Here is a 13,278-nt window from a genome sequence, read left to right as displayed (position 1 = left end):
ACACAGAACAAACAAATATATAGCACATTGTTTATAAGCTATAAAGTTCAATTTAAAAACTACTAACTGGAAATGATGATGTGGATCATGTAAACAAAAGGCAACATTTTCAAGTGATCAAACTTACTTACTGTCACTCAAGACTGCTGGATGTGATGCTCTGTTTGTTACCTGCTGTACAAATGATATCTGCCCGTCCCACATGGGAATGGTTATCCCCTAGTGATCACACCTCTTTCCCACTGCAGTCCACCTATTGCATCCTCCTCCTCAGTGACACAAAGGGACCTCTAGTATAAGAGTGCACCGCCTCACACTCCACTCACTCCTCCGGTGCTTCACCCCCAGGTAAGACAGTTTCTGTTACCTTAAAGAGTTAATATCTGTATTGAGGAGGGAACGGACTGTGACTTTGCAAGGTTGTTCTTCTGCTGTGCTCAGGTTGATTTTAGAGCTTTCTTTCTTTAAGGTGCCACTGTCTGCTACTGTCTCAGCAACTGTATGTAACGGATAGCTGGATAAGTAACACTGTCTTCTCTGTTGTGTCCTCCCCATAAGATCTGGAGTCAAGATGACTTTCTACGATGACATTTACCCATTCTATCCTCTACAAAGGACCTCCTTCATCTTCAGTGGCCGCCTGCTCACCATTATCCTGGTGTTCCTTATGCTCGCTTTAAGTCTATTTATCATCCTGCCAGGGATCCGGGGGAAGTCGGTGAGTGAACAAGATTCCTCATCACACCATCGCTTCACTCTCACTGAAAGACATCCTCTTGTTCCTTTTCAAACAGAGACTTTTCTGGCTGCTGAGGATTGTTATCAGCTTGTTTATAGGTGTGGTGATTGTAGGTGAGGTTAATGCTTCCTAGATAAAAACAGAAGGATTATTCAGCAGTGTGTCTTTTCCCTGCAGCCCTGAACTTCACTAATGACTGGGCTGAGGCAAGAATGACCACTAATGCCACCTACAAGTCTTTCAGCAACTCTGTGATTAATGCTGAGATCGGCCTGCACGTTGGACTGTATGGCATCAATGTGACACTGAGAGGTAGGTGGATGCCGAATAAGCACTGTGTTGCACAATCCGATCAAATGCACCTGTTTTTTTGTTTCTAAAACAATGTTCTTTTAATACCAGCTCTAGTGTAAGATAAACACGGGCTGCTATTGACATGCATGCAGAGGCCCGGTTCAGATGCGAATGGACTAGCATGATGCAATAGTCTTGTTGACTGGTTATTGTGTCTGCCATACTTCTAGTGGGATAGTATACGTTATGTTAAGAAAAGAGGCGTTACAAATGACGTGTAGGATCTCAGATTAATGTTCATTTGGAGACATATATGATGATGTTCAAGTCATCATCACTGAAATCTGCCTCCTTACTAATTGATTTCACCCATACTGGCAATAGAGAAGAGTAAGTGTTCTACTCTGAGCCTCTCCTGAATTCTAGAGCTCCTCTTCTTGAGGGGAAGTCCATACACCCTGTACTTCATTTGGGAGCTTGTTCTTCTGGTCACTACCCAAAGCTTGGGCTATGAAAGACTCAGCTCAGTCTTCATCTGGATTGACCGAGACAGTGCAACATACAAGTAATATACTGTACAATGTAAATTATTTTTTTAAATGGTCATTTCTGCCTTTTTTAAGAAATCATTTTGGACAGGCCATTTTATAAATATTCTGTATTACTCATGTGAAACATTTCCTCTCCTTGAGCATAGCTCCTGATTAATATTATCCTTTTTACTGCGACTCACCCTATAATGGATAGGATGCTTGAGACATGACACATATTTAATTGAAAGCATTCACCAATAGCAAAAATTACCTGAAATTAATTTAAAAAACATTTAAAATTGAGAATGACTATTTATGTGTTAGGTGCACATTCTATGTCGGACTTTCCAGACCTGCAATAATTGGCCACGACCTTGGAAAAATGACAAAAAAGTGATTCATATAGATGCAATTTTCTAATTCAAAACAACTCCATTTGACACTTTTGATAATTTTTGAAATCACTTTTACTTAAAATATGTATACAATGTATTCAAGGTTTTGTAATTGATTAATAGTGATAAATAGCGTTTTCCTTTTTTGGCACTTGAACAGTCCAGTTTTATTTGAATCTGAACATGAATCTGAATCTGGCGATCTCATTTTCTCTCTTACAGTTTTTGTGATGACCCTGATGGAACACAGGGTCAAAAATGTTTGCTGAATGCAATTAAACTGTTATTTTGATTGAATAATCATTCTTGACTGAAATTAATGAATCAGAATTTAAATCTCCAATTTTTACATTTTTGAGAGCTCCTTAATGGACTGGACATTTGTAGAAGGATCCAAATGCCACAATTTCTTGCTCCATGTTTCCCCAGGTGAACCAGTCATGCAGTTCAATGAGACTATTGACTACAATGAAATGTTCAGCTGGCAGGACACTATTGAAGACGGTTATAAGGACGCTCTGGAAAAAGGCCTCCCCAATCCTATACTGTATATAGCAGAGAAATTCACCCTCAGCAGCCCGTGTGGCCTCGTCTTCCAGTATCGCTACTCTGGAAGATACGCCTCTGCAACGCTCTGGTAATCATACAGGCCGTAGGTTCTGTTTTCAAACTGTCAGCTTATATAAACGGCTGCACATTCATTCTTCCACAGGACTGCGTTTTGCTGCTGGATGCTGGCCAACATCCTCTTCTCCATGCCAGTTGTTTTATATGCAGGCTACATGATGTTGGCCACAGCTGCTTTCATCTTCTTCTCCATGGCCTCCTTCTCCACCATCATGAACGTTCCTCGCTGTGTTTTCTCCATCGGCACTGACACCTTCCACACTGAATACAGCCACTCATTCTGGTTGGCTTTGTCGACAGGTATGCCTTTGTCTTTATTATATGATGGAAGGATTTTAACTGATCCAAATTGCAGGTGTGCTGTGTGCCATCATTGGAATTCTAATCGTGATATTTGACCTCCTGATGCCTGAGAAGATCAAGATGGCGTTCAGTGTGGGTGCTGACGGTTGTGAAGAAGAGGAGCAGTTGTACATGGGGGCCTATCTAAACTCTGTTTTCCTTGATGGGGTAACAGTCTCCTCTATGACATCAAAAATGACCTCAGTGAGTTGGTGACAATCTTCCATTGTGAAGCCTGTCTGTCAAGTGTCTCAGGAATTAATACTTGAAGGAGTTTGACTCAAAGAAGTGCTACAATCTTCTCTCGAGCTCAAGTGTTAAGTGTCACATTGAATGATTGTAAAAGTGGTTGATTTAAATCCGATAATGGTTTTAAAAATGAAATACTGATGTAAATGTGTTTGACAGTTGAATGTTGATGACTTGTTTCGATGGGGTTTTCTAGATCTCACGGTTGTGTTCATAAACAAGGTTGGATATTATGTCACAGTGAGAAGATGTCAGATGAAACGTATCATCACTCTCTGTAGGCACAGATAAGGAGGAGCTGATCCTCATCCAATAAATGTTACCTTGGGAACCATCGCTGTACTTACAAGAAAATACAAGACAAACAGGCAGCAACTCTCTTCCACTTCAGGAAACAGTTTGGTTTCTCTATAACATAAAAGTGGACCACTTTTCCTGGGGGCATTTGGAAGTGACCCTGACTCAAGACAGTTCTGGTCAGTCTCTTGTGGCTCAGGTGCTAGGATTTCATTTTTATGAAATGAAATGTTCTTCGTTGCTGCAGGCATGAGTCAATAAAGTGGACACCAGAGGTAAAGATTAAGCAGTGATATTGTATTATTTGTTTGACATTACATTCACTCAGTAATGTGTATGCTGTTACATTCTTGTGCACTCTTGTAAAGGTTATGATCCCAAATATACTGCACGTTTTTATAGGTGTGTCTTTGGCCGTCAGCGTCACACATTATTCGCCTTTATACAGCAGGTTGTCTTCTTTTACGGCGCCATTTTTACCATCAGGATGAAAGTTAATTCCTCGTTGATAAATCCTCATAACATGCATATACAGGAGGAGTAATATGGCCCTTCTACACAAATCCTTGAGTCGTCCAAGTAATCAGACAATTTAAAAACCCATATAAGCTACAAAAATGAAAGAAAAAAAACAACAAATCAAAATATAAATGTCTAATTTATCTCTTCATAAGAAAATTATTGTGACCTTGATGATGCTTCTCTAAACAACATAGTCTCACACAGATCACTAGAGACAGACATTGTAAGGCCATTACGATGATGTGATTCAAGAGAAAATGAGAACTGGATGTTCTTAACAGCTTTGCAACGAGAGGCCAAAATAAACATGATAGAAAAATAAAATCTCTTTCTCCCACGGATCCATGTCCATGCTGCTTTACCCCACCCAGCTGGACATGCAGAGTGGGGCTGAGCCATGCAGGGTCCTCAAATGTATGCGGGCGTTTCTTGTCCTGTCAGGAGTCTGAACATCACAGCAGGCATCGTCTTCATGTTGATCTGTCAGGAGCCCAAAAGAGAAGAGGCTGTTTAACTGAGGACTCACTTCAGCCTGTAACACTAGGGCTGAGCACAGTAGTATAAAAATTGATGATCCATCATACAAATATTCAAATACACATTCATTGATTCTATGTGCATGTGTGTGTGTGTGTGGGACAAAACTCTATCTTTGTGGGGGACCACAAGTTTAAGCCTCAATTTGAGGCTGGGTCTGAGTTTGGCTAGGACTCCTGGTTAAGGTTAGCTGTTTGTTTTGGATGGTTAGGTTTCGGGAGAGAGGCTGGGGAAAGCGTGATGTCAATGAGAAACCTCACAATGTCCCCACAAGGATAGCACTCTAATCGTGTGTGTGTGTGGGCATGTTTTGCCATGTGAGTACCAAGTCTTGACCCCTACGTGTGAGGACATTTTGGCTTGTCCTCACAAGGTTTAGAGGGTTAAAACGCTAGTAAAAGTAGTTTATTCATTCATCATAATTTGGGTTGAGTCCTGGTTAAGGTTAGCCATTAGCTTTGGATGGTCAAGTTTAGAGTGAGTGGCTGGGGAAAACATTATGGCAATGAAAGTATATTCTATGGATTTTTAAATTCTTTTATAAGGTTTAAATTTTGAATTCTACAAAGACATGCTGGCCATGTCAGCAGAGATATAACAAAATATGCTGGCTGTTTTACAATGGAGCGCAAATTCTACTCATGTGATGGCAAACATCTGCTTCACCTGCTGGTGATCTCCAGCATGTAGCACGTGATCAACTCAAAGAGTGCAACACTGCCAAAAAACACTTATCTGAGACTGAAAGGCTTTGACTTGCGTATCCAACAGATGTGGGTTTGGTTACCAGTCCGAGAATTTAGCTTTTCCCATGAGTCAACACAATTCTTGAATGATGGAAGTTTGAATGCATGTGACTGCGGCAGGCATAGGTTGTAAAGCAACACATAGTTCCGCCTCGCAGGAGTTTGAACTACGTTACTGACCCTGGAGAGATAATTTGCAAATCTACTACCACACTAGTAACTTCATCAATGGCTGATTTTAGTTACAGTTAACATTTCAGTTAACGTTTCCTGCCATCTGTTGCTCATGATCATCCCAAGGTATGCTACTGACCTGGAGTAGATATGAGATCTGTGGCCATTAGGTGGGTCTCTGTTCTATTATATTCAGCTTTGAACAACCATTTCATTGCAACCTCACATCATCTGTTAACGATGAGTGAGTGTTTCATCATGTCTCCTCATCAGAAATCCCTCTATTATTACGGGGTTATGTTCCAGACCCCAACATGACGAGTGAAAATGTGCCATATTACTTCATGCTTTTGTTTATGATTTTTAAATGAGCCTTGCTTCAGAGGTCCAAGGTCACCTATTCACCCATGTCCTCTCAGCCCGTTCCTGGAAACTGCAGGGTTTGGAAAACTAGAGTGAGACACAACATGCTGGCTCCTACTAGAACCATAGGGTTGTTCCAAAGATTAAGCCATGCAAGTATGGCGCACGTTGATTTCATGTCACTGAATGACAAGACTTGTGTTGTGCAGCATGTATAATTGTGTGTTGTGACGTTCTTACCTCACCAACTGATACTGACAACGTTTGGACGATCTTCTCATGAGGCATCGCGACAACACTCTGGCCATTAATTTCAATAATCCTGTGTCCGACACGGACGCCGCCCCTCTCAGCGATCCCGCCTCTCATGAGACTGCAGATCTGAGGACAAGTTTGAAATAGGAAAGCTTGCATCCATGTTGCGGCTCATGACGGAAAACTTCCGTTTTACTCACGATGCCGTTCTGAACGCTGAAGCCGAGCTGGAATTTGAGGTCGGGCCGCTTGATAAGAACAGTGGTGACTGGAGGGCAGCTTACGATGCTCAGTTTTATTTTCACCTGATTCTTCAAACCCTGAGAAAGAGATTTCATACAAAAGTCAAAAATTTCAGGAAAAACTTATAATGATGAAATGATGCAGACCATTGGATTCCAAGACGTTACCTTTATGATGCCCTGGCAGGTAGCTAGAGGCAGCCCCACAAGACTGGTATCATTGATGGACATGATCTGATCCCCGACACTGAGCTTGCCAGAGCGAGCTGCAGGTCCACTGTTCAGCATGCAGGCGAGGATAACTGTGGGGAGAATGGAGCCCCAACCTGATTCCACAATGACCACCCCCAGGTTCTCACCTTTCTGCTTCTCCACGTAAAGCTTGAACACAGAGAAGATTTGATGAATCACCCAATATTATTGTTTTAACTTCTCAAAACTGTTGCGATTTTGAACTTTCCGATAGGACATCTATCTTCAACGAAATGCATCACTTGTCACTTCCCCAGAGAAGAGCGAGCCGCACCTCTTTACAGTTGTCTGAGTTTGAGAAATGGACCAGGTCATCATGATACATTTCCTGGGAGTTGATGATGTCACTGTATTGTTTCTGGCTAAGATCAGTGGGGTTGATCCCATTGGCTCTTAGGAACTCTCTGTAGGCCACGCTGAAAGCCTGACCAATGGACTGTGCAATGAGCTGAGCCTGAGTGGGAAAAAAGAGGTCAACTCTTCAGAAGGTGAGATACACCTGGGACACTTGAGGATCAAAGAAGAAACGCTTACGTCCTCGGACTCGAACACATAGCAGATCATCCGACACTGACTGCTCCCCTCACTGGCTGAATCTGGAGATTCACAGAAATCCTCTGATGACGTCTGAGACATGCGTCTGCGTGCCATGAGGACCACAATACTGCCGATGTCAGCAATGTAGGAGATGGTTCGCAAAGCGCTGTCCATCATGGTTTCCTGTGGAGGAACACAAAATAACGGATGGACGTACCGCCGTGAGTTAAGTATACAGAGGTTTTAGTTACTCACCTGCGTGTCAGCGTTGAGCACTTTGACTGCCTTGGTAGAGATGAACAGGTCCACTTCTGTCACCATCTGGGAGTCCTCATCTTGACCCTGATGCATTCGTTTTATATCAAATATATCAAACGAACACGGGACTGTAAATAAACAAGAAAGTGCAACACCTCCACCCAGTGGTCATAAGAAGAACTGCACGTGACCCCAAACTTTGCATCCCTTGAAATAATATAAACTTTTGCACACAAACGGGGCAGATCGCAGGGCTTTACTCTCTGCGAAGATTTTCACTTCAGATATCAATTCATCTTTTCCATGTCTGTAATTCCTCCCTCCGCCTTTTAACGAATGCGGGTGGTGGTGGGATGGTTCTTATCCCAGCTATTTCGCATGAGAATATTCGGACAGCCAACACAATTGCAGCCAACACATAGACAAACAAACAGTGAACATTTGTGACTTTATTTTATTTTTCTACCTTCATATAGTTAATTCAAATCTTTACTGCTTTCATTTTGTCCATTTAAAAAAAAATGTAAAAATTTGTTTACATACTGCTACTGCTAATCTTTGTAAAGTATATAAAAATGAAGGAATAGATTAGTACTTTAAATGTCTGTCCCACTTTTTTTAATCCATGACTTGAAAATGAAGTCCCCTGGTGGCAGTCGAAAGATTTTTTTGAGCTTTGTTTGTTGCTATAACCTCAAGTAAAGTAAAGCATTTGTTGCTGACTGGGAACATAAGTCAAGCCTTTCCTACAAGATGATCTAGTCAGTATTGTTATAGACACGGTAGTTATAGATAGCATTCCTTTCAGAAAACAACAATGAAAGAGAATAAGATTTGAAGTTGGTTGGCACTGTGGACACCCAAAGAACACGCAGTTGCTCATTTTGTTCAACCGTAAAAGGGAGTTTACCTTGATTTGACTGACAGCTTCATGAGCTTGCGTCATGCGAACCGTCTTCGTTGGATTCTTGTCTGACAAGACTTGGGTGCAACCAAGATAGTTAGCGGCAAATATGATGCCATCGATGAGATCCTCTGGCTCACAAGGACCTGGAACTAAGCAACAAAAACGCTGTCACTCCCTGAAACCTCAAATGAAAGTGCAGCAGAGCATGCAAACTTGTAATTACCGTCCTCAAAGCTGGGAAATGAAGCAGCTTCCTGGGATTTCTTTCAAGAAAAGAGTTTGAATTTCAGAACATGAAGTGTTTGACTTTTATCCAACAACATGAAATGGATTATTCGAAACTGAATGGTGCGGATGAAACATTGTGATCATGGCTAAAAAGGTTTTTATCAGACTGTGCTCATTTTTTTTCAAGTTTAGAGTTTGTCAATCAATGTGTAAAAGCTACTGATGTAAAAACAACTGCCATTACTTGAGTCTTAGAGCCTGTTTTTAAACCTAAAACTCCAAAAAAGCAAAATACATTGTTACCCCAGGTGTGTTCGACTCCTCCTCGGGGGTCAGTTCAGCAGATACAGGCCTCCTTGTTGCATCTGGTTCCTCCAGCATCACTGTCGTCCTGGGCTTCTCACGCTTGGGAAAATCATCAACAAGTTCTTTTCACTATTGCATTCTTTGTTAGTTGCACCCAGCAACGATATATAAAGTGGCAGTTAAAGTCCTTACCTCTGGCATAACGGTGTCTTTCTGAGAATGAAGTTCTCTACATTCAGGCGCGTCTTGTTGATTTGGTACTGGTGCTATTCTGGGCTTCTCAATCTGTTGGAAAAAAACTTTTGCATGTGGGCTTAAGTTTGACATGAGGGAACACACACTCCTTCCACAATTACAATTACTATTTGGTGATCGAGGGGACAAGTATAAAAGCAATCAGAAATGAAGGGTTTGAGCTTATTAAGTTTTCACAATTTGTTTGCAATATACCCCCAATATTTTGCATGTGCCAGGGCAGTCGGCACAGGGGACGAGGAAACTGTCGCGTAACTAGCTAGTTTTAGTAACATCTCAAAATGGTGATCGAAGTGTTTTCAACCTGTCAGTTGAATTGAAGTCTGAGTTTGTAGCAAGACCATACCCTGGTCCTGCTGGCTTCAGCTTCAGGGGTGGCAGCTGGATATTCAGGCCTTGTTGGTATCTCTTGCTCATGAGGTGACTCATTGGGCTTCCCACTTTGCTGTAACTGCAGAGAAATAATGCACATTACAACAAACACTTTTTAAAATAGTTGGATCATGAAGGGTAAGCCAACAATAAACAGCATCAGAGTTGGGAAAAGGTTTTACCAGCTGAGCCTTTTCTGGTCGACTCTGCCTCTCTTCCGAAGGGTCACTCTGATGGTCTGTTACGTGGGGAGACAATGGGGGTGTCTCGATACTGTGGGTCCTACTCTCTTTCGCTGGCGGATTGGTCCTGGGTGGAGGATCCCTGCAAGGCTGAACCTTCTCTGTGGCGGCTGGGATCTGAGTCGGGGATTGAAGGTGAGATGGAGGCGTTTGCTTTGCGGTCAGACATTTGGCCTTTGATCTGACCGAGGCCTTCTTATTTTCCTTTGATGGCATCTTTGGACGTTGTCCGTTTTTGTTAGCAGCAGACGCTTTGACTACAGAGGCAACAGGTTGAGCGTCCTGTCCAGCTGCTTTCCGTCCTCGTCCTCTGCTTTGCCTCTCCTTCTCTCTCGCACCATTGTAGGACGGCTCAGGCTTTTTATTGCCCACTGGTGTATTATAGTTCCTTTTGATTAGCTCTTCTGGTCTTTTCACTGCCTCAACCACCTTTTTAGTTCTATCATTGTCTTCAACTTTACAGATTCTTACTGGTCTTTCACAATTTTCAGCCTCCTCTAAATCCTCTATAAACTTAACCCCATCAAGCACTTCCACCTCTTCCCCATCGCTAAAGAAGAACTTGTTCTCTTGGCCACTTTCTCTTTGCCCCTGTGCTCTATTGGAGTGATGGGATCTTAACCGATAGCTTGCTTTGTGGGTTATAGCCTCTGGTTGTGTCCCCTCACACATATCTGTGCTGTGATGTGGTTCCGGCTCAGCGGTACCGATGCTCTCATTTAAATTACTGGCATCAGCGACCTTTTTAAATGCTCCTTCCTCGGGACAGTACTGCTTGTAATACCTCATGTCCATGACACCCTCTCGATTTAAATGCAGCACCTCGTCGTAGTCTTGCTCAACATCAGAGCCCATGTTGTCGTACTCAGAACAGGTGTCCTCCATGTCCTCAGGACTCGGGTCACAACTCATGTAATAGAGATTGGCAGGAACTGAAGAAGTCCGCTGGTCATTGTTATCGTTCTTCAAAGTCGAAAGCGGTTGTGCAGACAACTCCGTCTCTTCACCTCTGCGCTCCTCTTGGCTCTTTTTCGGGAGGCCTGGACGAGGACACGGCAGAGGGCCTGGAGCCAAAATTTTGGAAATTGTACCTGGCCTCTGTCCATGAGCCATTACTGGCTGTCTCAGTCCACTACTCCACGACTCTGTGAAGTACAAAAGAAGCTAGCATTAGATGCATGCAATTTCATAATGGAGCCTGGAATCACATTATGTACATCTTACCCAGCACAACTTACTTGCAGCAAGTATTGCTTGCTGGGAAACACTAGACATATGAACACATTTTTTTTTCTCTCCAAAAATTACACTATAAATTTGAGTTTTTAAAAACAAGGGACAATTTCTTGTGTACAAGATTATTGTGCTCATTGTTTGAGGATGGGACCTTGAATGTTTTAAATGCATATAGTTGCCTTAAAATTGTCAGTCAAGCCTGTATTTGGTCAGCAAAAAACATATCATCTGTATTGCATATTCATATCATGACCAAAGAACATGATAGGGCTCTGCTGTTGTTTTAGAGATTCTAAACTGTGTCTGTGTGTTATGAGTCAGCTGTATCATTTGACTCATAACACACCATGTTAGATGTATATATATATATATATATATATATATATATATATATATATATATATATATATATATATATATATACTGTTACTAAAATAACAGTCTATTGGTTTCAAAAGAACCTATTTTTTGCATATGGGTAGGCTCAGAAAAAGCAGTGGTGAAAGTAATAAGATCACAATTAAAGTCATAAAAAAACAATAACAAGCAGGCTTCCATGTGGTGGGATTCACTTTTAGGTTCATAGGTTATCAGTTCAGGTCTTTTCTGCCAGATAAATAAGTGTTTTGGTGAGTAATATATATATATATATATATATATATATATATATATATATATATATATATATATATATATATATATAACTCTTTTTAAATTTAAAAATCTGCGGTAAATGCCTATGTTACCGCAGCCATTCGAGGCCCTGGGTATTTCAATGAAACCTTTGGGGTTAGTTAGAAACGGACAAAGGAACCATTTATAAGCTCAATATATTTGGCGATTCATTGAGATAAAAGGTTCGTCCTTGCGTTTGATGATGAAGATATCAGCATTTCAGTCTTGTAGGGACAAATGCCAGGCCTATATTAGGAACTGGAGGGCAATGACTTGCATGTCAAAGTTGCCATACTGTGTCAGTTAGCAGTCTTTGGAAACCAGGAAACCAAAGAACCTAAAAGAGAGATGCCGAAGCTTGATGGTTAGTTTATAGTGGGGGTGGGGGTGGGGCTGTGGCGAGATCTTAGCCACCACCACAGGTAGAAGCTGAAGAATTGGGTATAATCTGATTGTAATATTGAAATAGTCTTGTTGCTATTTAATCCCATGGGAAGAAGGCAATTACAGAAGACAGGATTTTGTCTTTGTTTTTACTCATGATCCCATGAGCCCTTGCCTTAGCCAACCAATCGTAGCAAAAAGCTGCTCACTGCACCTTCACGATGGGCTTCCAAACCTGAGCAGATTGAACATCACCACAACAAACACACTGCACCATTTGCATGGTGGATCCGGTGAAACGCTCCTCGGATCATTAGACCACTAATACACAAGATAACGAGCAGCGGAAGCGGGAGCTCTCCGTGGTACTGAACCGTTATTTAGCAGTCGATATTTGGTCAATATTTGGATGATTTGAGCCCTGCCCTTGATGTTTTTGTGGTTATTTAGGAAGCGCTATCGACCACTGTTTGCCGCAGCTGCCGGGGCGAATGTTGCCTTTTCCACGGTTTACCCCTCTAACGAATGAAAGAAAAGATCAGAGGAGTAGTTGGCATCCAATCTCAGATGAGACCTTTATTTAGAATCACGTCGCCTCCACTTACATCGACCTTGGTAGGAAGCATCGAGACCGCAGCACGCTGATATCCAGCTCCACCGTGGTGCGATAGCGTCCATCCCAGTCAGCCCCACAACATGACCCAGTCTGTCTCTGTGTCTTTAGAGCCACGGTTCCGCTTCACGTCTCGCCACAACTCACCAGCATCTGTGCAGTCGCCGGACCAGTCTTCAGATCAGATCAGATCTTTCCGGACAGTGGTTTTTGAACAGGAGCCGCACAGCAGCCCGGGAAGCTGTGTAGGGACATCTCCGCCATCATGTGCTCTCCACACAAAACACAGAAGAAGAAAATTGAATCAATACTCCCCGTGTAGGGGAGAAAAAAAAAATCAATATTAAAAAATTAGCAACGCGTCAGTCACGCATAAGATCAACACTTACGTAATAATAATAATAATAATAATAATAATAATAATAATAATAATAATAATAATAATAATAATAATAATAAAATAAATCGCGTGATTTTATATTTTATGTTTTCATTTCACATTCATTTGATACCTGTAGGTGGTTCAGTTCTTTCCTCTTGTTCTTGGCAGATAAATTCATTTATTTGTTGCGGTCTTAAACCAACATTCATCCGAACATCCGGGTTCCGAATGTTATAAATACGTGTTTTTTCATGTTATGAAATTGTGAATGTGTTGTGAATGTCGCCATCTCAGGAATTCTTTGTTCAACATGTCT

At 41.8% G+C, this 13,278-nt stretch overlaps 2 protein-coding genes across 5 annotated transcripts; one reads left to right on the top strand and one right to left on the bottom strand.

Moving 5' to 3' along the window:
- Positions 1-283: 283 nt before the first annotated feature.
- duox2 (dual oxidase 2) lies at positions 284-3,544 on the top strand. 2 transcript variants are annotated; one of them, XM_053886529.1, is made up of 7 exons: positions 284-348; positions 559-718; positions 795-837; positions 917-1,051; positions 2,391-2,598; positions 2,674-2,888; positions 2,944-3,544. In XM_053886529.1, exons 2-7 carry the CDS (start codon positions 572-574, stop codon positions 3,144-3,146), a joined length of 951 nt encoding a protein of 316 aa, XP_053742504.1. In that variant the 5' UTR covers positions 284-348; positions 559-571; the 3' UTR covers positions 3,147-3,544. The 2 variants fall into 2 exon arrangements, with proteins under 2 accessions (XP_053742504.1, XP_053742503.1); XM_053886528.1 differs by having other exon boundaries at positions 795-852.
- A 225-nt stretch (positions 3,545-3,769) lies between these two features.
- apba2a (amyloid beta (A4) precursor protein-binding, family A, member 2a) lies at positions 3,770-12,858 on the bottom strand. Of its 3 annotated transcripts, none has more exons than XM_053885525.1 (14): positions 12,728-12,858; positions 9,613-10,817; positions 9,405-9,509; positions 8,996-9,088; positions 8,801-8,902; positions 8,493-8,532; positions 8,273-8,418; positions 7,360-7,446; positions 7,102-7,287; positions 6,842-7,021; positions 6,484-6,696; positions 6,274-6,393; positions 6,059-6,199; positions 3,770-4,478 (listed from the first exon to the last, which is right to left on the bottom strand). In XM_053885525.1, the coding sequence occupies exons 2-14, from the start codon at positions 10,783-10,785 to the stop codon at positions 4,407-4,409; spliced, it is 2,658 nt and encodes an 885-aa protein (XP_053741500.1). In that variant the 5' UTR covers positions 10,786-10,817; positions 12,728-12,858; the 3' UTR covers positions 3,770-4,406. The 3 variants fall into 3 exon arrangements, with proteins under 3 accessions (XP_053741500.1, XP_053741503.1, XP_053741502.1); XM_053885528.1 differs by having other exon boundaries at positions 8,273-8,412; XM_053885527.1 differs by lacking the exon at positions 12,728-12,858 and adding an exon at positions 12,573-12,717.
- Positions 12,859-13,278: the final 420 nt, after the last annotated feature.

Source organism: Synchiropus splendidus, chromosome 14 (genome assembly GCF_027744825.2).
Source record: "Synchiropus splendidus isolate RoL2022-P1 chromosome 14, RoL_Sspl_1.0, whole genome shotgun sequence".
NCBI classification, from domain to species: domain Eukaryota; kingdom Metazoa; phylum Chordata; class Actinopteri; order Syngnathiformes; family Callionymidae; genus Synchiropus; species Synchiropus splendidus.
Note: the sequence above shows the minus strand (reverse complement) of the source record. Positions and strands in the feature narration are given on the sequence as shown.

Excerpts from the sequence above, each read along its gene's own strand:
- duox2 (XM_053886528.1), top strand. The coding sequence starts at position 572 with ATGACTTTCTACGATGACATTTACCCATTCTATCCTCTACAAAGGACC. Across the intron at positions 853-916 it reads TATAGGTGTGGTGATTGTAG|CCCTGAACTTCACTAATGAC; the intron begins GTGAGGTTAATG and ends TTTTCCCTGCAG. Across the intron at positions 2,599-2,673 it reads TACGCCTCTGCAACGCTCTG|GACTGCGTTTTGCTGCTGGA; the intron begins GTAATCATACAG and ends ATTCTTCCACAG.
- apba2a (XM_053885525.1), bottom strand. The coding sequence starts at position 10,785 with ATGGCTCATGGACAGAGGCCAGGTACAATTTCCAAAATTTTGGCTCCA. Across the intron at positions 7,288-7,359 it reads TGCTCAACGCTGACACGCAG|GAAACCATGATGGACAGCGC; the intron begins GTGAGTAACTAA and ends GTTCCTCCACAG. Across the intron at positions 6,697-6,841 it reads ACTCAGACAACTGTAAAGAG|CTTTACGTGGAGAAGCAGAA; the intron begins GTGCGGCTCGCT and ends TCTGTGTTCAAG.